Source organism: Pelmatolapia mariae, linkage group LG18 (genome assembly GCF_036321145.2).
Source record: "Pelmatolapia mariae isolate MD_Pm_ZW linkage group LG18, Pm_UMD_F_2, whole genome shotgun sequence".
Classification (NCBI taxonomy): domain Eukaryota; kingdom Metazoa; phylum Chordata; class Actinopteri; order Cichliformes; family Cichlidae; genus Pelmatolapia; species Pelmatolapia mariae.
Genome location: NC_086243.1, coordinates 34,233,613 through 34,260,512, shown reverse-complemented (window position 1 = coordinate 34,260,512; position 26,900 = coordinate 34,233,613). Strand labels below are relative to the sequence as shown.

Genomic DNA, 26,900 nt, shown 5'->3' with positions numbered 1-26,900 from the left:
CTCAGACAGCTGGCAAAATTAAAGCCAATTCTGTCACAGCAGCACTTTGAGACAGTTATCCACGCCTTTGTTAGCACTTGGCTGGATTTCTGTAATGCACTTCATATAGGGGTCAGTGCATCATACGTTACCCTGTACGGAGGGTGAAAAATGCCACAGCTCATCTTTTAACTGGCACTCGAAAGTTTGAGCACATTTCCCCTATTATAGTTTCACTTCACTGGCTCCCCATTCCTTCTAGGACTCATTTTAAAATTCTTTAATTATGTGTGCCTATGCCAAGAGGCACACATATTACTATTCGTCGGATTTATTATTATTATTATTATTATTATTATTCTTCAGTTTCCGCCTGAAATTTTGCAGCGAATCTCGCCTCGCAGCGAATCTCGCCTCGCAGTTTTGAGACAAGCTTCATATATGTTACCTCATTTTGTGCGGCTGGATCAGGAATGGTGTGCTATGACTTTTGGTGTTTATGACTATTATAGTTTTTTAAATATTAATATTTTAGTGAAAATTTTCCCGCGCTTCTCTGCCAAACAGTTTTGACAATAGGGTTACATATGTTAGATCATTTTGTGCGGCTGGAGCTGGACTAGTATGGTATACACTTTTGGTGTTTATGACTTTTATAGTTTTTTAAATATTAATATTTTAGTGCAAATTTAGAAAGATTCTTCTTTTGGCGCCATAGAAACAGACTTCATTTGTGGTGTGTTGGCTCCATCTTTTGGTCCCACTGATACAAATTTCAAACTTCATTTGTGGTGTGTTGGCTCTCTCTAGTGGTATGCCGGGAGTAGTACGGCCTGTCTACCCTTATTTGGATTACCGTAATGATGACAATATCAACGGTGCGCACAGCGTCGCTGCTTTCAGGAGCCATTGGAATTTTTAAGGTTGCGCAAATCATTCAAAAGTTACGGTAATGCTTGGTGGAAAACTCAATATCCCACAATTCATAGCACGCCTCTGCCGAGTCAAACAATGGCGGCCATCACTTAGTTTTTATTTTCCTCTTAATACTGTTTCTAGGTCACAAAATAAACTTTTAAGATATTTTCAGGCGAGAATATAGGTGTGTAAACTTCAAATATCTGCTCATTTTGTCAAAACATCCCATATTAGCGACAATGTTCTGACGATGTCGTTTCTGCTTGAGGCTAGCTGGCTAGTGTGGCTAGCGCGGCTTTGCTAACAAGCTACAGCCGGCCTGGATGACAGTGAGAGCGGCTTACTCTGGTTTCACACCCGGTCCTTCGTAAAGTCTCGTGGTCACAGCTGGACTTATTTTAAATAAATAAATGATTTATTTATTTATTCATTTTAGTAACGGTATAAACAGTGAAAGGTGGTGGATTGGCCAGATGTAAACTTCAAATATGTGCTCGTGTTACCAAGACATCCCATATTAGCTCTGATGGTTTCGGTGCCTGCAAAGAGCTAGACAGCTAGCTAGCTAACTGGCTGTCTTTTTGACTCAGGGTCATAGCTGGACTTATTTTTCGTTTTTATGAGCCGATGAGGGTTTTTTTTTAGTAACGGTACAAACAGTGAAAGGCGGTGGATTGTCCAGATGCTGGTCGATGTGGAAAAAATAACTGAGTTGTTTGGTGGTCGCTGACGCGGAGCTACAACCGAGGGCAGCTATCCACCGGTGTGTGTCAGACAGAGCATGCAGGGAACGAGGCGGCGAGGCGACCGCCGATCAACCGGTGGTAGATCGTGGATCAGGGAAACCGAAGGCAGGAGAAGCAGGCGGCTGCCGGTCAGAGCGTGAGGTGAACTGAATTTCAGGTAAGAAGTTATGAACTGCACTCTATTTGGGTCAGATATAAACCGAGTTTAGGTGTAGTTTGGTGGAAACCAGGAGATGACCTTACCGAATCATCAGAGCTGAACTGGTGATGGAGAAACAGGTTTACCTTTTTTTTAGGTGACATGAATGAGTTGAAGGGAAGTTATGAACTGTTTCTGAGAGAAATAAACACCAAGCTCCTTTTTTATTTAGCTGACAGCTGGTAACTGTGCAGGGGCGGATCTAGCAAAGCTTTTGCCAGGGGGCCAGGTAGGGCATCTTACAACCAAAGTTTGTATAATAATACACAAGATTGGCTGTAGACCATTGTTAATCATTCAGAACACTGTGTAAAAATAACAAAAAACAAAAAGTGAATGCAAAAGTGCATAAATATTTATTTTACGTGATTGATGTGTGTGGCGGGCCGTGGTCTGCAGTGCCGCTGCAGGGGAGGTGGACCCACCTGAGCGGCATCTGCAATCACGCCTCTCTGGCGTAGTCTGTGCTCTCTCGGCTGTTTTTTGGGTGTGTGTCAGGCTGTGAGTTGAAAAGCTACAGCCGGCTGTGTGGGTACACCAACCATGTGTGAAAAGTGGTCCATAACGTAATGCTTCAAAGCGTGTTCATGCAAACATTGTCGGGTCTGCCGTGGTACAATGGGACTTCTGCTCATGAAACTATGTGCACAGCGTCTGCAAATCGGGGCTGTACAAAGTCACTTCATCTTTACCCAAAATTGTAAGCTGTCATCTGTGAGGTGCGAGCGGTGTTTGTTTTTACCATAGTTCATGGTGGAGAATGGCTGCTCTGCTGAGTTTTGCTCTCTGTAGCTGTATGAATGGCAAACTACACTGTTTACCAGCGGCATAGGCACACTTAAAATTTCTTCTGAAATTTTCGCTTTCTAGTTTGCTTTTAAAGCTCTCCATGGCCTAGCCCCATCTTATCTCTCTGAGCTGCTACAGCCTTATACACCCACCCACTCTCTTACGTCAGCTGGTCAGCTGTTCCTGAATGTACCCAGGACTGAGCGATAACTTAGAGGAGATTGTGTTTTTGCTGTAGCAGCTCCAAAACAGTGGAGTGATCTGCCTTTAGAGATTAGACAGGCCTTTTTATTTATCCTATTTATTTATTTATTCTTTGCTGTTTCATTTTATCTATTGTTCTTAACTTATTAACTGTGCAGCACTTTGGTCATGTGCTATTTTAAAGTGCTTTATAAATAAAGTTGGATTTACTGCTGTCAGAAATGCAATTCTATTTATTTCTGTTTTGAACAGATTTTTCATCATGTTTTAAGAAAACAAGAGGAACAGATGACATCAAACTTCCAAATGTAAACAAATGTATCCTCAGTCCCACAAAAACATTTATTCAAAGTGAAAGAAAAACAGGTTGTGTCAAGAAACTGAACTCAAATCCCATCCACTGTAAGTCAGTGCTGCTACTATCAGTCAATGCTGCTTCCAGATCGATAGAATCATCTTTTAGGATGCAGCACCTTTGCATCCCGATCAGAGTGAACTTTTCATTTTTCATCAAACTGGACAAAGATCTGTAGTTTATTCATGATGATAAAACTGAAAACAGTCAGTGGAACTGGCTCTTCAGTATCTACATGTTCATCTCACTTTTTATGAATACAGCTTACCTTCAATAATCACTACAGTTAAGCCCATAATTATTCATACCCCTGGCAAATTTTGACTTAAAGTTACTTTTATTCAACTAGCAAGTTATTTTTTGACTGGAAATGACACAGGCGTCTCACAAAAGATAATAAGATGATGTACAAGACGCATCATTGTGGAAAAAAAATATTTCTCAGCTTTTATTTACATTTGAGCAAAAAGTATCATGTCCAGAATTATTCATACCCTTTACAAACTGTCACAGTCTCTGGGAAAATCCAAAGTTCCATACCATTCCAAATAGTCAAAGCTGTTCTAAAGCATCCTAATTACCCTGATTAATTGGAAATAGCTGTTTTGATCAACTCAACAGGTGAAAAACAGCAGCTCTCTGCAGGTGGTCTGTGGACATTCATGGCTAAGACAAAGGAACTCAGTGAGGACCTGCAGCTGTGCATTGTGGCTGCTCACAAGTCAGGAAAGGGCTACAAGGCCATATCCAAATGTTTTCAAGTTCCAGTGGCTACAGTGCAAAGTATTATTAAAAAATACAAGATGTTCCGCACTGTGGAAAATCTCAGAGGACGTTGTCGGAAGCCAAAAGTGAAACCTGTGCTGGCCAGGAGGATAGTGAGAGAGGTGAAAAAGAATCCAAGGATCACCACCAAGGCCATTCTGGTGAATCTGGGCTCTGCTGGTGGCAATGTCTCAAGGCAGACAGTCCAACGGACACTGTTGGGTTCCACGGATGCAGACCAAGGAAAACGCCACTTCTCCAGGCACTTCTAAGGCATGCAAAAGCTCATTTGGCCTTTGCAAATGCTCATCTGGACAAAGAAGAAGGTTTCTGGTCTTCAGTGTTATGGTCAAATGAAACAAAAATTGAATTATTTGGTCACAATGATGTTGCCTTCATTTGGCATAAAAATGGAGAAGCCTTCAACCCAAAGAACACCATCCCCACTGTCAAACATGGTGGTGGGAACCTAATGCTTTGGGGGTGTTTTTTAGCCAATGGACCATGGAACCTAATCACAGTAAACAGCACCATGAAAAAAGAGCAATACATGAAGATTCTCAACAACAACATCAGGCAGTCTGCAGAAAAACTTGGCCTTGGGAACCAGTGGACATTTCAGCACGACAATGACCCAAAACATACAGCAAACGTGGTGAAGAAATGGTTAGCAGACAACAACATTAACGTTTTGCAGTGGCCTAGCCAGAGTCCTGACTTGGATCCAATTGAGAATCTGTGGAGGGAGCTAAAGATCAGGGTGATGGCAAGAAGACCCTCCAACCTGAAAGATTTGGAGCTCATTGCTAAAGATGAATGGGCAAAAATGCCTGCGGAGACATGCAAAAAGCTGGTCTGCAATTATAGGAAGCGTTTGATTGCTGTAATAGCCAATAAAGGCTTTTTTCTATTGATTATTGAGAAGGGTATGAATAATTCTGGACATGATACTTTTTGCTAAAATATAAATAAAACCTGAGAAATATTTTTTTCCACAATGATGCCTCTTGTACATCGTCTTATTATCTTTGGGGAGACACCTGTGTCATTTCTTCTCAAAAAAGAACTTGCTTGTTGAACAAAAGTAACTTTAAGTCAAAATTTGGCAGGGGTATGAATAATTATGGGCTTAACTGTATATTGGATAATGATGAACTACATACACTGCTCTGAGTTGTTCCATTTTCTACTTCATGTTTATTAGAATAGTTTTTTCCTACTCTGACTTCGAATGTTCTTCTGAGCAGGAACTCTAATAGTTGCACAATTCACCCCCTATACCTAACTTATTTAGCTCATGTATCTTATCTGACTCAAATTTTTGACTCTAACCCTCTACTGCATGACTTTTTAATTTTGGGGGAAAAAAATATTTCTCCCTATTTTGGGGGAGCTTTAGGGTCACTAATAATATATCAATCATAAAATCTGACACCCTGCCCCCCCCCAAAGAGATATTGGTTTGTTGCCTCAAGGCAACACTGTGCGACAAGGGTAGTAAAATGCCAAGTTATTCTATAGTAAGTTGTATTAGTACAACAAGGATGAACAAATAAATAAACAACAAATAAACAATGTAAACATTTCACAGAACAATAAAACACCAAAATACATCCAACATTTGACCCTAACCCCATGTATGCGCGTGCACGCGCACACACACACACACACACACACACACACACACACACACACACACACAATTCAATTCAATTTTATTTATATAGCGCCAAATCACAAAAGTCGCCTCAAGGCGCTTTATATTGTACAGTAGATAGCACAATAATAAATACAGAGAAAAACCCAACAATCATATCATATGACCCCCTATGAGCAAGCACTTTGGCAACAGTGGGAAGGAAAAACTCCCTTTTAACAGGAAGAAACCTCCGGCAGAACCAGGCTCAGGGAGGGGCGGCCATCTGCTGCGACCGGTTGGGGTGAAAGAAGGAAAACAGGATGAAAGACATGCTGTGGAAGAGAGACAGAGATTAATAACAGATATGATTCAATGCAGAGAGGTCTATTAACACATAGTGAGTGAGAAGGTGACTGGAAAGGAAAAACTCAATGCATCATGGGAATCCCCGGCAGCCTACGTCTATTGCAGCATAACTAAGGGAGGATTCAGGGTCACCTGGTCCAGCCCTAACTATATGCTTTAGCAAAAAGGAAAGTTTTAAGCCTAATCTTAAAAGTAGAGATAGTGTCTGTCTCCTGAATCCAAACTGGAAGCTGGTTCCACAGAAGAGGGGCCTGAAAACTGAAGGCTCTCCCTCCCATTCTACTTTTAAATACTCTAGGAACAACAAGTAGGCCTGCAGTGTGAGAGTGAAGTGCTCTAATAGGGTGATATGGTACTACAAGGTCATTAAGATAAGATGGGGCCTGATTATTTAAGACCTTGTATGTGAGGAGCAGGATTTTGAATTCAATTCTGGATTTAACAGGAAGCCAATGAAGGGAAGCCAAAACAGGAGAAATATGCTCTCTCTTTCTAGTCCCTGTCAGTACTCTTGCTGCAGCATTTTGGATTAACTGAAGACTTTTCAGGGAGTTTTTAGGACATCCTGATAATAATGAGTTACAGTAGTCCAGCCTGGAAGTAATGAAGGCATGAACTAGTTTTTCAGCATCACTCTGAGACAGGATATTTCTAATTTTAGAGATGTTGCGCAAATGGAAGAAAGCAGTCTTACATATTTGTTTAATATGTGCCTTGAAGGAGATGTCCTGGTCAAAAATGACTCCAAGGTTCCTCACAGCATTACTGGAGGCCAAGGTAATGCCATCCAGAGTAAGGATCTGCTTAGATACCATATTTCTAAGATTTTCAGGGCCGAGTACAATAACCTCAGTTTTATCTGAATTAAGAAGCAGAAAGTTAGCGGCCATCCAGGTCTTTATGTCTTTAAGACATTCCTGCAGTTTAACTAATTGGTGTGTGTTACCTGGCTTCATGGATAGATAGAGCTGCGTATCATCTGCATAGCAGTGAAAATTTATGCTATGTCTTCTAATGATGCTACCTAGGGGAAGCATGTATAATGTAAATAGAATTGGTCCTAGCACTGAACCCTGTGGAACTCCATAATTAACCTCAGCATGTGAAGAAGACTCTCCATTTACTTGAACAAATTGGAGTCTATTAGATATGATACAAACCACTGCAGTGCAGTACCTGTAATACCTACAGCATGTTCTAATCGCTCTAATAGGATATTATGGTCGACAGTATCAAACGCTGCACTGAGGTCTAGCAGGACAAGCACAGAGATGAGTCCACTGTCAGAGGCCATAAGAAGATCATTTGTAACCTTCACTAAAGCTGTTTCTGTGCTGTGATGAGCTCTGAAACCTGACTGAAACTCTTCAAATAAGCCATTCCTCTGCAGATGATCTGTTAGCTGTTTGACAACTACTCTTTCAAGGATTTTTGATATGAAAGGAAGGTTGGAGATTGGCCTATAATTAGCTAAGACAGCTGGGTCTAGAGATTGCTTTTTAAGTAAGGGTTTAACTACAGCCACCTTGAAGGCCTGTGGTACATAGCCAATTATTAGAGATAGATTGATCATATTTAAGATTGAAGAATTAATTAATGGCAGGACTTCTTTGAGCAGTTTTGTAGGAATGGGGTCTAAAAGACACGTTGATGGTTTGGAGGAAGTAATTATTGAAGTTAACTCAGAAAGATCGATTGGAGAAAAAGAGTCTAACTTAACATCAATGGTACTAAAAGTAGCTGTAGACGATATTACATCTGTGGGATGATTATTGGTAATTTTTTCTCTAATGATAAAAATTTTATTTCTGAAGAAGTTCATGAAGTCATTACTAGTTAACGTTAAAGGGATTGTTGGCTCAGTAGAGCTCTGACTTTTTGTCAGCCTGGCTACAGTGCTGAAGAGAAACCTGGGGTTGTTCTTATTTTCTTCAATCAGTGACGAATAGTAAGATGTTCTGGCTTTGCGGAGGGCTTTCTTATAAAGCAGCAAACTATTTCTCCAGGCTAAATGATGATCCTCTAAATTTGTGACACGCCATTTCCTCTCCAGCTTACGAGTTATCTGCTTTAGGCTACGTGTTTGAGAATTATACCACGGAGTCAGGTACTTCTGATTTGAGACCTTAGTTTTCACTGGAGCTACAGTATCCAGAGTCGTACGTAGTGAGGAGGTAAAATTATTAACAAGATAATCGACCTCTGTTGGAGTAGCGTTCAGATAGCTGCCCTGCTCTATGTTGGTACAGGGCATTGAAGATGATAACAGTGGGTGGATTATATTCTTAAACTTAGTTACAGCACTATCAGAAAGACATCTAGTTTGATAAAGTCTACTCTCCACTGCTGTGTAATCAATTATTGTAAATGTAAATGTTATCAGGAAATGATCAGACAGCAGAGGGTTTTCAGGAAACACTGTTAAATGTTCAGTTTCTATGCCATATGTTAAAACAAGATCTAGAGTGTGATTAAAGTGGTGGGTGGGTTCTTTTACATTTTGAGAGAAGCCAATTGAGTCTAATAACAGATTAAATGCAATTTTGAGGCTGTCATTTTTAGCATCTACATGGATGTTAAAATCACCCACAATAATTATTTTATCTGAATTGAGCACTAAATCAGATAAAAAGTCTGAGAAATCAGAGAGAAACTCTGTGTAAGGCCCAGGTGGACGATAGATGATAACAAGTAAGACTGGTTTCTGAGTTTTACAGCTGGGGTGGACAAGGCTAAGCATCAGGCTTTCAAATGAATTAAAAGTCTGTCTTGGTCTTTCGTTAATTAATAGACTGGTGTGAAAAATTGCTGCCACACCGCCCCCTCGGCCTGTGCGTCGAGGTTTCTGGTAGTTAGAATGATTCGGGGGTGTTGATTCATTTAAACTAACATAATCATCCTGCTGCAACCAGGTTTCTGTAAGGCAGAGTAAATCGATTTGTTGGTCAATTATTAAGTCATGTACTAACAGAGACTTGGAGGAGAGAGACCTAATATTTAATAATCCACATTTCACTGTTTTACTCTTTGGTTCAGATGTGGATTCTGTATTGTTCTTTCTTTTTGATTTTTTATGTTTAAGTTTTTTATTGCTGGTTTTTGGTTTGTTTTTTGTCTGTTTGGGAGCTGACACAGTCTCAATGGAGATGGTTTTTTGGGGGGGTAGCGGGAGGAGAGAAGCTGCAGAGAGGCGTGTAAGACTGCAACTCTGCTTCCTGGTCCCAACTCTGGATAGTCAGATTTTGGGGGGTTTAATAAATTTGTCCATATTTCTAGAAATGAGAGCTGCTCCATCCAAAGTGGGATGGATGCCGTCTCTCCTAACAAGACCAGGTTTCCTCCAGAAGGTTTGCCAATTATCTATGAAGCCCACATCGTTTCTGGGACACCACTCAGACAGCCAGCAATTTAAGGAGAACATGCGGCTAAACATGTCACTCCTGGTCTGATTGGGGAGGGGACCAGAGAAAACTACAGAGTCCGACATTGTTTTGGCAAAGTTGCACACCGATTCAATATTGATTTTAGTGACCTCCGATTGGCGTAACCGGGTGTCATTACTGCCGACGTGAATTATGATCTTACTGTATTTACGTTTACCCTTAGCCAGCAGTTTTAAATTTCCTTCAATGTCGCCTGCTCTGGCCCCTGGAAGGCAATTGACTATGGTTGCCGGTGTCTCTAGCTTCACATGTCTGAGAACAGAGTCACCAATTACCAGAGTTTGACCCCCGGCGGGTGTGTCGCCGAGTGGGGAAAAACGGTTAGACACATGAACAGGTTGGTGGTGTACCTGGGGCTTCAGTTTAAGACTATGCTTCCTCCTCACCGTCACCCAACCGCCCTCGTTCCCCAGCTGCTTGGGGTCTGCCGGGGAACAGCTAGCGGGGCCTACGCTATCTTCGGCTGCACCAGCTACAGGGGCCTGACTAGCTACGTTTCTTGGGTTAGAGGGACAATTTCTGAAATTTTTGGCAAATTAGACTGGACATAGGGCTATGGGGACACCGGGTTCCAGAGGTGCTAGAGCTACAATATGCATATCAAAAATCATGAAAAAAATCAGCAAACCTATACACAACTTAAAATTTAAACATTTTCTTTGCTCAACTGAGATATAAAAAAAGGCTATTTTTTCAGACATTCTGGTGGTTTGTAGAGACTTTTCTGTAGCTCGGTCTATAAGGACAGTCTGGTGTACAAGGTCAGTGATGTCATCATACATATACACAAAGTATAGTCTGTTCTGAAGGGACACATGGTGTGTAAAGCCAGTCTACTGTACACACACACACACTGAGTAAATCTGGTTTAAAAGGACACATGGTGTGTAAAGCCAGTTCACTATACATATACTCACACATGCACTAAGTATAACCTTCTTAGAAAAGAACGTGTATTATAAGACTGTGACTGATACATCATTATAGTAAAATTGAATAAATTTGCTTAGGCTGCTGCCCCAGCGACCCGGCCTCGGATAAGCGGTTGAAGATGGATGGATGGATGAATAAATTAAAAAAATAATAAAAAGACTATATTTTGGTTTTTTCTGATGAGCATTACAATCTGACATACAAGCTTACATAAAACACCGCAGATCATATCTGTTGTGATCTACTAACAGGTGGTCAAAGTGTCATTAAAACAACTAGAAGCATAACACAACAGTGCTTGCATCAACTAGAACAAACTATGTATTATAGAGTTTTTCATTGTCCTGAAGAAACTGGCACTGAGTGGCTGACCAATAAAACAGCACCTTTGCACACCAGGGGTGAGTCGGGCTGACACCATGACTTATACATAAGACTTATATCAACACACAACACATTTGTTGAATTACTGAACTATATTTAATATAACCAACTCAATAATCAATTCCTTAAAAGGACAGCATTGTAACAATTATTGAAGGAAAATAAAAGTGAATCCTGGCATTAAAAGACTCAGGCTAACCACACATCAAAACAAAACACTGCCTGTGAGCACAGTGAAGTCAACTACATACTTTTTGAATGGAGAACACTAACCTTGAAATCAGGCCCAGAAAGGTAAAGGCTCAGACTGTAAAAAAGTGCATTTAGTGTTTAACATTTATTTATTTTTTTTAAAGGCCAGTCCTCTGTTGCGCACAAAATCTCGAATGTTTTGAATAGATCTCGTCTCCAAGATAGGTTGTTCCTTTTCTTTGCACTTCAGACACTGCTGGTTGGTGACAGTGATACCGTTTTCAATAAAAGGCTTCATATGTTTCATCACCGCTCCTATCTCCTCCTCAGACCATGGTCTCTTCACACACCGCCTTGCTGAAACACGTAAACCTGTTCAATAAAACAAAACAAATTTGAAGTTTAAAAAGATCATGTGAGATGCACTTGTAGGTAGAGATGGTGTTCAAAACTGTGAAAACAAGCTGGTACTTGTCTAAACAAATTGTGTGTGATAATAAATAGACTGTAGACCTGATAAAATTTAAAGTTTGATTGTTTTCATTAACATGATAGTTCATCACACTGCTTGGTAAACACAAAATACATTCAGCTTCTTTATATGTTATATAATGTCTAACCACATGATGTTGGTGTTGACTGCACATAGTGCCTAGTGATGGACATGGCATCTGATTTGTATCATACCTTTAGTAACTGAGTGAGGGACAGGAGGTGAACCAGAAGTCACACAGGCATCATTCCCCTGGTCATCTAAAAAATATTGCACAGTATAAATGTATGGGCTTAAAGAGGCTTTCTGCCTAAACACCATGGGCACAGAGGGGACAGTGACAGCCAGTTCTATTATAATAACTATACACATGGCAGTGCTGCTGAACTGGATGAAGTCAACAATACCTTGGGTAATAAGTTCACTGGGAAATGATGTAGATTTTGTACAGGCCAAATCTTGCTTGGCCAAAACTGATGAAGCATCAAAATACTAGTCATAAAGCATTAGTGTCACAATAAGGAATGGAACAACTAACAATCGACCATGTAAAAATGTACTGATGGTTAGTAATATTGTTCTATACACAATCCCAGGTTATCGTAATCAGCATAGTAGTGTTAATAGTAAAGTCTGATTTCATTTTTAATGCAATGAAAAACAGAGATGCAAGTGGCATTAATGAAACAAGAGAGCATCGTTATCATACGTGATGTGCGCTGTTAAAATACGTTACTGCACATTTCACTGGATTTGTCTCTGAACAGGACTAACTCACAGATCCCAGCTCATTACATAAGATATGTTGGGCAAACTTTGAGTACAACATTGAAAATGTACCTTGAGCTGCAGTCTCGGAGAAGTGAGGCAAATCAGAAGTCACAGAAGTTAATATTTCTTCATTGTCATTGATAGATTTTTCTAGCAAAAAAAAATTAAAAATTTTATTTATATATATATATATATATATATATATATATATATATATATATATATATATATATATATATATATATATATATATATATATAAAACATACAGTGAGGAAAGTAAGTATTTGAACACCCTGCTATTTTGCGAGTTCTCCCACTTACAAATCATGGAGGGGTCTGAAATTTTCATCATAGGTACATGTCCACTGTGAGAGACGTAATCTAAAAGAAAATTCCAGAAATCACATTGTATGATTTTATAACAAGTTTTTTGTATATTTCTTTGTAAAATAAGTATTTGAACACTTGAGTCAAACTATATTAATATTGCCTTTGTTAACAATTACAGCGGCCAAACAGTTCCTGTAGTTCTTCACCAGGTTTGCACACATTGAAGAAGGTCTTTTGACCCACTCCTCCACACAGATCTTCTGTAGATCTGTCATGTTTTGGGCCAACACAGACTTTTAACTCCATCCACAGATTTTCTATTGGACAGAGGTCTGGAGACTAGTGAGGCCACTCCAGAACCTTGAAATGCCTCTTACGGAGCCACTCCTTGGTTTTCCTGGCTGAGTGCTTCAGGTCTTTGTCTTGTTGAAAGACCCAGCCAGAACCCATCTTCAATGCTCTGACTGAGGGAAGGACGTTTTGGCCCAAAATCTCACAATCCATGTCCCCGTTTATCTTCTCCTTAATACAGTGCAGTGGTCCTGTCCCCTGTGCAGAAAAACAGCCCAGAGCATGATGTTTCCACCCTCATGCTTCACTGTAGGATGGTATTATCGGGATGAGACTCATCCTTCTTCTTCCTCCAAACCCCAACAATGGAGTTTAGACCAAAAAGTTTTATTTTGGTCTCATCTGACCACAGGACTTTCTCCCATGACTCTGGATCATCCAGATGGTCCCTGGCAAACTTCAGACGGGCCTGGACATGGGTTGGCTTAAGAAGGGGAACCTTCAGTGTGATGAATGATTTTAAACCATGACGTCTCAGTGTATTACTGATAGTAGCCTTGCCAACGGTGGTCCCAGCTCTCTTCAGGTCATTGACCAGCTCGTCCCGTGTAGTTCTGGGCTGATTCTTCACCTTTCTTAGCATCACTGACACCCCACGAGCTGAGATCTTACGTGGGGCTCCAGTCCGAGGAAGACATTAGCCTCTTCCATTCAGGGGCGCCTGCAGGAGTCTTGCAGAGGGTACGCACAGTCACCTGCACACGCTCCATCGCGCACACGCACATGCGTGCACGCGCACTGTGAAGGTCTAAAGTTTTGTCTCTTGTGTCGTTGGACAGCTCTTTGGTTTTACTCATGTTGCTGCAACACTTTTGACAGATTGTGGGGTGCGCATGTGTCTTTATGAAAGCTAACGGCATCAAACAGGTGCTGCTAAATTAGAATCATGAGCAGAGTGTAGTTGGACTGTTTAAAAGCAGAATAACAGGTCTTTGAGGGTCAGAAATCTGCATGATAAGCAAGTGTTCAAATACTTATTTTAAGCAGTAATATACAAAAATATTTTAATAAAATCATACATTGTGATTTCCGGAATTTTCTTTTAGATTCTGTCTCTCACAGTGGACATGTACCAATGCTGAAAATTTCAGATCCCTCCATGATTTCTAAGTGGGAGAACTTGCAAAATAGCAAATACTTACTTTCCTCACTGTAAATGGTATTAACTACACAGCAAAGTACAAACAGAACTGCAATAACATTATCTAAATATATAAAAATTTAAATTTTAAATATTTTATCAATACAACTGCAAAGTCTATAACACAGAATACAATAATTTCAGTACCTCGCAATGTGGAAGCATCAGGGAGTTGCTGTGATCCAGTAGCCATCCCATCTATGTCATCTATAAAATTGAAAAAATGTTATTAGACCAACCATATTCACAAACACCAAGCCGATTTAACAACATATAAACCATGCATACCACCAATTTCATCCAGAGTTTTTCCTTGAATGTCCTTCACACTTCCCTTCTCCATGGCCATGAGCAACTTGGAGATCTTAGCCAGCTGAATTGTTGATTGGGGCAGTCGATAGTATTCTCTATGGACCCTGATGTCATGGCCGAGGAAATCGGCCAGCTGGTCTAGTTCATTATCTTTCAAGTTCATGACTTGGCTTATCGTGGCAATCTGTTTGCGAAGGTTAGTTGATCTGAGGTTCTGAGGATGTTCAGCTCCGCAAGCATCTGCAAACTGACCAAACTGCCCTCTGTAGTGACCATCACTACAAGGAATGGCGAAAAGGTACATATTGTTTTCAGATACCCCGCACTCTTTCCTCTTACTAACGAGGAGTGACAGGTTATCGGTCATATCAGAAGTCAGGATCACAGCCACCTTTCGTCCTTTTTTCCCCTTCAGTTCCACTCTGGCAAACTGTTGGCAAAGCCTTTTCTCAACTTCTGTAAGCCCAGAGCTGATGTCATCGTTTAGTTTGGACATGTCACGATCTTCAAAATTTTTGACAGTCATACGTGCTACTTCACCTTCCCTCCTCCTATTGAACAAAATCACTTGACAAAGGATCACCTTTGCTAGTGCTGCGTAAGTTCCTGCTGTTGGGTTATCACCTAGTTTCTCCCTAGCTGATTCCACTTGCTGACCAAGATATAACTGCAGCTTCTGAACATCTCTGGTCAGTGGAAGGCTGTCGACCTTGTTGTATTTTGCCTCACTCAGGTTTGATAAGGCTGAATGGGAAACGAATTCAGACCACTTTGTTTCATGAAGTGTGTGAAACCTCCTGATTGAATCGATCGCCTCTTGATCCTCTTCCATGAGAGCACGACACATGATAATATCACTTATTTTTCTGAGAGAATGTCCAAGCTTCAGGGCCAAACTTGGGGCTTTGAATGTGCTGGTTTCAGTATCAAAACCTGAAACTCTCTTGACAGCATTAGTAAGAATAAAGAAGTTGGCTGGTTTTATTGCCTCTTCCATATTATGGATTCTTGTTGTGTGACGCAAAGTCACAAGTAATCTCCCAAGTTCCCTTACTTTCTGTCTTATATACTCATGCTTTGATCTGTCACTTCCATGCTTATTAAAAAGAGACTGAGCCAACTGCATAATATAATGATCATTCCTTATTGCACTAGACACATCATCCTTGTGCATCTTGCCCAGTACTGAGTAGAGTTCACTTGAAATTGGCTGAGACATTGTGGATTGAGTAGATGCTATACCAAAGACTATCTTTCAGCTTCTCTTCAGCATTATTCTCTGGTCTTAAAGCACATCTTTTCATATGCCGAGAAACTTCTTTTCTGGATATCATACCCTTACAGTATAAGCAGTACTCGTATGTCTCAGCGCTGCTGCTGCTCTTTTTTGAGATCCTTTTCACTTTAAGACAACCTGATCCTGTGGTTTTAACAGCAGAGTTGTGCTTGAAGTTACCAAGGTTTCGTAACCTTTCAAGATGAACTTTTCTGTCCTTTGATGATTTGGGTAACTGAAGCACCTGGGCGACTTCAGCATTTTCATTTACATGCGTCTCCAGATGACGTGCAAATTTTGTTTGAGGTTTTCCACACACAAAACAAAAATTGACTGTGCTTTTGATTAATTTTGTTGACTTGGTTGGGGATTCATTTTGGCTAATATCCACAGTACTCTTTTCGCTACATGCATCTTTTGTTTTCTGCTGGCATGACTCTGAGCTGTCTGGTTCTTGGTCGGGATGAAGATCATCAGTAGTTTCAAGATCATTCAAAATGTGCTCAAAGTTGTTCTTAACATCCATGGTCTGTTCTTTTTCAGCAAAAGTAACGCATAAATCAGGCATGCTAGCAGCATGGGAGTTTTTTGATGGTCCAGGTAACTCAATAGACAACTCTGTTCCTGAGCTTTCTGAATCTGATGCAGAATTTGGGATGTATTCTTCATCAGATGAGACATCACCCTGTTCGTAAATGCAGCATAGATTAAATAACAGAAATAAACATGGGAAGGATAAATGCTAAATTGTTCACGTCACAGAGCTCGGGACGTAAACCAAAGTCTTTAGATGTCTTAAAAGTACTAAGAAATACCTCCTGATTTAAAGAAGAAAATGTGCAGCAGATATGTATTTTGTGCAAGTATTTTGATTCTGCTTGATCAATTTGCAATCTGTGATCGATTCAGTACTTTTTTGATATTTGTCCCATTTCTAATATCCAATTTATATTTTTTGAACAATGACATTAACAAAAAAAAACAAACAAAACAAAAAAACTAAGACACCAGCCCTAACCTGGTCCCAGAGCCCCTCCCACAATGACCCCCACAGATCAAAATTTGTAAAACTTTTGAGACTAGATTGTATGAAACTGTTTTTTTTGTTTGTTTGTTTTTTTTTTTTTTTTTTTTTTTTTTTTTTACAAAGGATTATAATACAATCTAAGTAATATTTTTACAATGTGTTTATTTCTGGCCTCTCTCACGTAACTTCTACACTCTATCCAGTCCAAAATCTCTCTGCTTTCAATTCTCTGAGACAACACTTACAAAACGGATTATCCTTATAATTTTGTGATGAAAGAAAAAGGAAGAGCAAGCAACATGTGGCAATCTTCACGAACTGCATCTACGTCAATATTAACTATATTATAATGAAGCCTGCGTAAATTCAACCTGGGAGACACACCTGCACATCGTCTCCATCATCATCATCATCACCTCAACTCCCTTCAGCTGCTCACTCCGGCGCAGCCAATCCGGAGCTCCCTCGCACCTACGCCTCCATTCAGCATCCGGGCATTTAAGCTCTTTCACCCATAGCTCGGCCTCTCAGCGTTTTTGCATCCCTCCACCACCCCTGCAACCCCATGCTTGCCCCCTGCCTCCATACCACCACCAGTGTCCAGACCCCGGGGGAACACCTCCTACTTCAATCAGCAATGCTTTTATCAACAGTTTTCCCGCTGGGGTCTGACCGCCAAATATTTAATGTTCAATAAAGCATGTCTAATTCTTTCTCCATATCTGAGTCTTTCCAGGTTGAATTTCACTGTACACTTACGTCGGACATATCCCAGTCTTCTGAAGATGTCTGGAGGCAGATCTTATGCCACACACAACGGCATTCTACAAATACAAAGAAACCACAGCATTAGACAACAACCGATGATTCATTAAGTTGTAATTTAAAAAGTAGCGATCCCACACATCACAAATTATATTCACAAAGACCACTAAATATAAACAAGCATAAAGTGAATTTAAAACAAACGCATAATTCAGAATAAAAAGCAGATTTTGTTTTAAGTTTAAGACACATTTTAAACTTATGAATATGATATACTGCATCATCCTAATAATCAATTTTTTCCATCAGATTTGAGATATAAAACATTGTTATTTTAAAAACAGACTAATTCTCTCTCTCTCTCTCTCTCTCTCTCTCTCTCTATATATATATATCTATCTATCTCTCTCTCTATCTATATAGAGAGAGTTTGACCTGACCAAACTACTCATTATGGGCCATGTTTCAGAATGCATTCTTGGCTCAAAGACTTCTGGCAGAATGATCTAATGAGAAACAGAAAAGCTAAAATGTTTATCCTACATTAATTAATAAGGATTGAGATGAAAAGGACTTCTACTAAAAAGTCATTGAAAATGTGTAGAGACACCATCAAGCATTTGTATTGCAAATTGCCTGATTGATCTATTGGAATAGGTCTGGATTAATCAGACCCAGTACCTTATTGGGCTTCCTATATTGACATTGTAAGAAGTTTGCAAGTTTGATGCAATGTTTACTCAAAGGGTTTATTATCATCAAACATCATCTTCCAAGTTTGTGTGTATATGTGTAATTACAGAATGACAAACAGACTTGAGGGCAGTTTACTTCATACATGTTGATACTCTCTTAAATATAATTAAAGATTTGTGCATTTTGCTTTATCTTTATATAACAGATCAAATCAGGAACTGTGGTTTTTGCATTGTAACATCACAAATAAGCTAAATCAGCATTGTCAGTACGCATGCACGGCGCGGCCGGGTCAGAGTACACCACTACCCACGATGTAAAGGCTGAATTATACTTCTCCGTCAGATAAAGGCTTGGTTCTTTTAATACATCCATGGATATAGGCCTACGGGGAAGTGCTGTGCCAGGGTTGCCAGACGTCAGTGGCCAAACCCCGCACGAGCGTCTCCGGGCACCACAGAGGCTGATGGCTCCGGATATGAGGCTTTGAAAGTGAAAGTTTATTTGCAGCTGTCGATTCATTGTACCAACCTTCTCTCAGCTCTAAGGGATCTGGAATTGTCATCTGACAACTGTCAGTCTCGATCTCGAGCAGAGACTTATATCCAAGGTAGCATAGCCTCCCGCTCCTGCTGTTTTGTTAAAACTATAGGGGCTTTTTGTAGTGAAAACGCCCAAGCGAGGGCCACGAGTTCTTTCTTTCTCTTCCCAGCAGCACTGTATCCCCGTTTCGTACCAAATTCTTTTAAAACATTGACTTTAGGACGCTCAAAATATTCAATATCGCTATCACACACGGCCGTGTTTACTGTTTACGATGCACGCTGGGTAGTCGTGACCCTTGACCCGGACAGGCATGCCTTGCGCACGGTGAGATGCTTATTTAGCTTATATGAGCTTGATGTTGAAAGAGTGAAACAAAGATTTAAAGTTGTAAAGTTCAACAGTCTAATCAACAAAGAGTAAGAGGGCAATATACATTATTACAGTATGCTCTCTGTTCTCTGCCACACTAAGCAGACAAACTCAAATGCATGATATGTGATAGTATCTGCCATTACACTGTGTATCATTGCAATGGTTTGAATTGATAAAACTTTGAAGTGATTTTTTTTATTCTTTACACATGAAAATGTAGACCTGACTCATGGTAACTTATGGTATAGTGAAAAAATGCATTAATTAACACAAGATAAATAATACACTTACGCTTGCATCTTAGACCGTGCCATCTGATAGCTGTCAAAGGTGAATGGCATATCCCGCATTTGTCAAGTTTCACCGATTCAAATACCAGCCTATGAATTGTACACTGGAAAAAATTAAAAACATGAAATGAAACAAAACATTTTTACCCAAATATTTTATGACGAATTAAAAATAATGTTTGACCGTTTTACATATTTTCTACTAATCCTTCTGGAGAGATGGAAATGGAGATAGGAGTTACTTTTTAGATAAAATAGTGAAGCATATCTATTCAATTCCTGAGATTTGTGAGTTAGAGAGAGGGGAATCTATTTAGATGAAGCAAAAGTAAAATACTAAGAAGCTAAAGTGACTGAGTAAAAGGTGCATGATTTAAAGACTGTACATGCAGTATAATTGTAATCAATTGATAAACATGATCTTTACAAACCACACTATTTACCAAACTACACATTGATACAATCTTTAGTAAACAGATGAATCCATGCTAACCTCATGCTCAGAGTTGTCTGCTGTAGGTCTAGATGACTGACACTCTGCTCTTAATTCTCTGTCTGTAGAAGAGAACACAAGACATGGAGGCATAGTGCTTTGCAAGACCCCAGGGTTTAACAGGTAGTGCTTACTCAAGCAGGGACTCACCTGTGAATGAGTCTGTAGAGATCACATGGTGCTCCACGTCATGGGCAATAGGCTCTGCAACACACTGTTGACCAGAAGGGATGCTTGCGATCTTTAGCTGGGTATGAAAAGTAGAACAAATATTGTAAACATCTGGCAGCTACAGTGGAAATGTATTTAATCCACTACAAGTGGTCTTTTCTAACCAGTGTCCCCTCAACCCGTGTGTTTTTCTGAGTATGCCAAACACTGGAGATGAAACAGTGAAAGACTCTGTTTGAGCTCAGATGTCAGGACAGTGTTCTCACATACCTTGAGTTTGTCTGTGTCAGACACACACACATAGTTAAGCATTTTCTGCTTCACCTTCAGTTAAATACAGTTCTAACTCTCACCCTAACTGCAAGGAAACAGAGTGATTAACCCTTACCTAGTAAAGTGAAGCCAAAGTAAGACAATACTAAGAAGCTAAAGTGACTGTGAGTAAAAGGTGCATGTATATGTCTGACACAGAAAAACCCAAGGTTTTCAAGGACACTGTCCATCAGCCTCATAATGACATCTGAGCTCAAACTGATGCTTTCACTGTTTCACCTCCAGTGTGTGGCCACTCAGTAAAACACACTTGTGGAGGGGACACAAAACAGATAAGCTTGCAATCATCACTTGGGAAAGTCATACAAATTCAAGATTTAGTTAAACCAGATTGAATACCACCAAGAGGACATTTAAATATTGTGACTAGGGCTGAAACAACTAATCGACAACTAATCGATTATTGAAATAATCGTTAGTTGCAGCCCTAATTGTGACATCTAGATATGTAGGTTTTAAACAACAATTCATAGGGGGAAAATTTTTTTTAAATGACCCACCTTTTTCCGCCAGGGCCATTCTTTCCCACCATAGTCATAAGTAATTTCACTTCCTGCCGCAATTTCCTTCAGTGCAAAAAGGCAGAGATGTGGCTTCCCTTCTGCTTCAATCAACTTCATTCTGCAATTTGGTGTCCTGTGTTCATCGTTTACTAGTCGCCCAAATGACCCATCTTCAAGTGCTCCATCAATACTGCAAATTTGGAAACATACATTAAACAAACATTTATAGTGACACGCCTATGAACTATACTATAATTTTTAAGCACCAACACAAACACAACATCCAATACAAGTTTAGTTGTTAAATGCATAGTTGATAAGTTAAAGAGGGTCCATCAGTCAAGGACGCGTTGCTTTCTGACTGAGATAAGTGTTTGCGCTCCTACTTGTGCTTAGAGCAGGGGTGCTCAATCCCAGTCCTCGAGAGCTACTGCCCTGCAGCTTTTAGATACGTCCTTGTTCCAACACACCTGAATCAAATGAATGCCTCGTTATCAGGCCTTTGCCAGACTTGATGGCATGCCGAAGAAGTAATCCAACTATTTGATTCAGCTGTGTTGGAGTAGGGATGCATCTAAAAACTGCAGGACAGTAGCTCTCAAGGACTGGGATTGGGCACCCCTGGCTTAGAGCTTAAACGTGGTTTTGTTGTACTGTTGCGCTGACCTAGTAGGTGTGGCTGTTACTCTTCTCTTCTCTTCCTCCTCTTGCCCACTACCTGCTCTGTGCTGCTGCTGCTTGCGCGTGGCCGCTGATTAGACCTTGTGCAATCTACAGCTAAGCGCAGCCTGGTGCGCACTGCTCCACCAGGTGAGTTGAATTAGAGCAATCAAGGGCGGGCGTGCCTAGTAGACCTTAAAATGCATGCAGCAGTCATTTGACCCGAGTGCGACATACTGAGAGGACAGCAAACCAAGCACAATCCACTTTCCACTGTGAGGAAGACTTTGAGTTAGACGGGCTATCGGTAGGCTCGGACTCATATTTGCTGCTTATGTTTGGGAACTATGGAAGCTCAATTGTGGAAATGTATTTATGCTTTGGGAAATAGTTACACATTTAAGTTTAAAAAATTATATTGATATTAAAATAAATGTTCAAGTTAGAATAAATTGTTTATGTAGCTAGTGTTTCCCACACATTTATGTTAATTAATACTAAAAGTAATTACCCCAAATCCTTGGTTAAATCTTAAAACTAGTGTAAATATGTTTGGTTTAATTTAAGGAAAATAATTCTTTGTAAAAAAATCCTTGGTTAAAGTCTTTATTAAAATATTTGTAAACTCTAAAATGTATACTTTAAAAATGTAATTGTTACAGAAAGTGTAAAAAATGCAAGGTAGACCACAGTTTATTTCATCTTCGTTGTTTGAAATTACTCACCTCTGATTTAAAAACTAATGAATGTAAAACTAAAACTAGGATAAATGATAGTTTAGACAAAAGTGGCTTTACTGAAGTGTATATTTTTGTTATTTCATTTGTCTTCTGTATAATGCATTTAATTTATCTGAATGATTAATGAAATGTTCTTTATTTTTTGTGTTGAAAGGTTTTTCACCTATCCATCAAGCCATCCATCTACCTACCTCACAGACAGAGAACACTTGACATGTACTATTTTGGTATTGTACATATTATACAGTAGTTTTGGACACAGTATAACAGTGCACGAGTCTCCGTGTCCACATGTGCCAAATGCGCACAGACACAGGGCCGCTCATTCAGCCCTGGCCATTTGAATTTTCTCTTATTATTTTCTCTATCTCTATATTATATTTTAAATCTTCACAGCAGCGTGAGCACACTGTCTTAGCTGTAAAATGTAGGCTTATATTATTACCCCTCTAACCCCGTACTTTACGCCCGTGAGTGTGTATTAGAGAAGGCACACACAGGCTGAATACGGGGACTAACGGGCCCTCAGCATATGTGGGAGTCCCGTACGTCCCCAGTACAGCGAGTTCCCGGGGACCACAGGGTCACCAGGAAATGAGATCCCGCTATTCCACGGGTCCGTCACTCCCCCTTCTATAGATTCTGGGGACTGACGGGGCCGGGTACTAGAGGTAAGGACTCGTTAAAGAGCAATATGAGATGTTTGCTTCAGAAATCCTGACCTTGCAATAGAAATGTAAACATTCAGTCATTTTGAACTTACCACAATGTCTTCTGCTTCCATATGAATTCAAACATGAAGACTGAACATGCGCTGTGGTACAGGTTACGTCTGTGTTCAGCTTCAGTTGCATCAATAAGCTCCCCTCTATACTCGACCACAAAGTCTCCTTGTTTGAAATTGGCTAAAGTGAAGATGCCACGACCTGAAAACACAACCATATTAGAGACACAGGCGTGGCAGCACTGCAAATAATCAATTCATTAAATATGTATATCTGTAAATTGCAAGTATGCAATGTTGTGCTTTTTTTCAATTCTACATATATAATAAAGAAAACATGTCCGACTGCAGAAAACATAAATAGCCAGGCTTGCTAATAACTAAATTATTATTAAAATACCTTTAATTTTAATTTATATTGATGTTTGTACAGGTCACCACTGGTGATGCGTAACCCCTCAGTCTAGCCTGCAGTGTGTCAAAGTCACTCACCTTTAACTGAATTAATAAATTTGATTTCTAACATTGAATTCTTGTCTCTTCTTGCAAGGATGTGATTAATGGCATCCTGAAGGGGAGTGGTTCTCCGTGACATGATTTGCTAAGGAAATTAAGATAAAAATGTAAACAACATCAAAACTTAAAGCCTTTATGCTTACAAGGGCATTAGTAAAGCCTGAATGAGAAGCACCCCCCATGTTAGCGTATTATTAGTTTAAGGTTATTTTAGTTTGGTGATGAGTGCTGGAGGGATTCTGGTTAACAGATAAATGGATGGGGGCGAGGCTGTATTTGTGCAGATTAACTTGACTGTGTTCCACCTGTGTTGATTAAGTCAAGTATCTGACATGCTCCACCCAATTTTTCTTATTTCACTAATAGCATGGATACTGAAACTGTTTCAATTGAGTTCTATGCTTTCATTACATTCATATAACAGACACAGACAAGGCTGATGTCTGAGTTGTTTTAACAGAAAGCATGCACTTGCAGATATTAAAGATACTTAAAAGTCCTAATTTAACTAAAGCCCAACTCTGACTTAGCCTAAACCTGTCTGTCAAACTAAGCTTTAGATCTCTCAGGAATAATGTGCTTCATCAACACAACTATAAGAGAGCAAAACAAAAATAATGTTGTTTTTTTTTTTTTTTTTACAATATTTTATAAACAAATGTGTGCAGAGTGACATCAATACTGTCTCAATTTAATTTCATAAATCTAAAAAAGTTTATTTGTATTTGCCGTCGAATGTTTCCTTGGTATTTGGGCAAAGATCATCTTTTAATATCTTAATCATCTCAAAACAGAACAGGAGGAAAACGGCTCCAACTACCACAAAAAAGACAGGTGTGAGTACTACTGCTACTACAAACTGCATCTACTACAACTACTAGTTACAGAAGTAGTACTTATAGTAGTTGTAGTAGTAGCAGCCATTTTACATTAAACAAGTGATCTTGTAGTGAAAAAGGCCTTCTTTCAAACTCAGTGAAACATCACACACTTGTGTAATTTCTTACCTTGAAACAAGTGATGAGATTAGGCCAGGGTAAAAAAAAAAACGATCCCGGTGCTTGGGACAGTCCGGGAATCCCCGCCCCGCGTGTTGCTGTGACCTCCGTGAACCGTTCCACGTGCTCCGGCCCGCTCCGCCGTCCTCACCTCGTCGTGGTCCGGTCCCCGCGGTGCGCTCTCCGCCGTCCGCTCGTCGTGGTCCGGTCCCCGCGGTGCGCTCTCCGCCGTCCGCTCGTCGTGGTCCGGTCCCCGCGGTGCGCTCTCCGCCGTATGCTTTCCGCCGTATGCTTTCCACCGTACCTCGTCGTCGTTCCCTCACCTGCCGCCTCACCACGGCTGTGCCTACTCTGAAGCACTGTGTCTGTCAGAACGTCCGTCTTTTAAAAGTTTTATAATTACCTTCTTACCTTTTCTCCAAAGCGTGTCAAAACTCTGCCAAAATTGAAGGATGAATAAGAAGCGCCCAATCAGTCAGTCTAAATCATTGATGTAAATATCCACGGTCCAAATGGGTAATGCTAAAATGCGCATGCGCAGCTTCCAATTTCGCGCCATGTGTATAATGTCCCGCGCTCGTGTATAATTTCCCGCGCTTGTGTGTGCGGCATGCGGGGACAATTCCAACCGACAGGGGGCAGTGGCGGACACACAAATATACAACATATGTCAAGTTTTTGGTTTACAAAGACTTTTGAGAAAAACACTTTTTGGGTATTACAACATGCCCACAAACTATTTTAAAAGGTCAATTTTATGAGGACAGCAAAATGTCCTCCTATAACAGAGGGTCCTCATTGCTCTTTGATTTGTCTTGAAAATTGTCCTCCTAAAACGAAAAACAAACACACACACACACACACACACACACACACACACACACACACACACACACACACACACACGTGTTGTGTTTCCATCACTTTTGGGGACATTACATTAACTTACATTAATTTCCTGGAGACTTATCCTGACTCTAATCATCACAAGTCCCTGCCTGAACCTTATCCTAACCCTGACTCAAGCCTTCACCCTAAAATTGATGATTTACCTTGCAATTTGTCCCCATAAAGTAGGCGAGACCTCACAATGTGAGTGTGTAAAGAAATTTGTGTCCCCACAACAATAAGTAATACACGACCACACACACACACACACACACACCCACACAGCAAAATTGGTATGGCCCGGATCAGGCCCACACAATGTGCTTACACATGGCCCACATACCGCAATGAATGACGGCCCTTTGGTGGCCCAGACCTGGTTTGCCAGAGGTGGCCCACACATGGGACAGCACAAGGCCAGTTTCAGACACACTGGTGGTCCTGTGCTGGCCCATGTGTGGATTATCTCTGGCAAACCTGATCTGGGCCACCAAAGGGCCGTTATTCATTGCAGTATGTGGGCCATCTGTAGGTAGTATGCAGCCACGGGCCAGTTGTAGACACACTGCTGGCCCTGTGCTGGCCCAGAACGGTTTCAGCTCTGGCCCCAAATGTCAGCCTAATGTGTACCTTAATCAAGCCATGCAATAACAACATGTGCCAGAACATGCAAAACAGTGCAAAGGTAACATGCCGAAACTCTGTTCAGACAGTGAATGGACTGATAGCACTTTTCTACTCTTCCAGATTACTCAAAATGCTCTATACAACATGCCACATTCACCCACTTTCGCTTAACTGAGTGCTTCCTAACTACATTCATACACATTCACACTCTTGACATGCAGACTGGAGGAGCCAGGGATCGAATCACTAACCTTCCGATCAGTTTGTAACCTGCTCTACAATCTGAGATATGGCATGCCATCGCATAAACAGTGGCGTCATTGTCAGGCCTGGCACACATCCGGTTGACATACACTCTGCCAAAACACCAGTCAGTCAGAAGTGCCAGCTTGATGCCAGATCTGGGCCAGACCTGTTTTCTGTAGGCCTAGGGTACATAAACCAAGCCACAATCAAGCCAGATATGGCATGCCATCACATAGACAGTGCCATCTATGCCAGGCCTGGCCCACATCTGGATGACATACGTCTTATCATGCCAGAAGTCAGCCAGCAGTGCCGACTTGATACCAGATCCTGGCCAGACCTGCTTGATATGTGGGCACTAACACACACACAGGCACAGTTACTTTACCAACTGACCCCTGACCCCTGAGCTCCTAAGTGTCCCTCAAACCTCATTTAGGGATCCACTCCTCTACTTCACTGTCACTCCCTGAAAGCTCACTGTCCTCACTTTCTGAGGACAGAAAGTTGGTTTCCTTCCATAAAAGGTATTTACATCCATGTCCTGTAATTATGAGTAGATTGTAAAGTAAAAAACATATACTATGATCATATAAATGCACACAAACACATCTCTACACACATATGCAAATGCATTATATTGCCTGAAAAAAAATGGGCTAACTGCGCAGTGTTGCCTTGAGGCAACGAATGAAAATTAACAGTTTTACTGTATAA

General features: G+C 40.5%; 2 protein-coding genes across 2 annotated transcripts in view; one reads left to right on the top strand and one right to left on the bottom strand.

The window, feature by feature from the left end:
• LOC134617648 (uncharacterized) overlaps window positions 1-26,900 on the top strand; it is a 47,962-nt gene that overhangs the window by 1,326 nt on the left and 19,736 nt on the right. The window lies entirely within an intron of this gene.
• On the bottom strand, window positions 11,565-24,445 carry LOC135932204 (uncharacterized). The gene is made up of 13 exons (XM_065469570.1): window positions 24,432-24,445; window positions 23,401-23,509; window positions 22,948-23,110; window positions 20,782-20,974; window positions 19,928-20,024; window positions 19,778-19,839; window positions 19,286-19,388; window positions 17,375-17,439; window positions 15,997-16,273; window positions 14,289-15,056; window positions 14,148-14,207; window positions 12,246-12,326; window positions 11,565-11,665 (listed from the first exon to the last, which is right to left on the bottom strand). The coding sequence occupies exons 2-13, from the start codon at window positions 23,501-23,503 to the stop codon at window positions 11,565-11,567; spliced, it is 2,073 nt and encodes a 690-aa protein (XP_065325642.1). The 5' UTR covers window positions 23,504-23,509; window positions 24,432-24,445.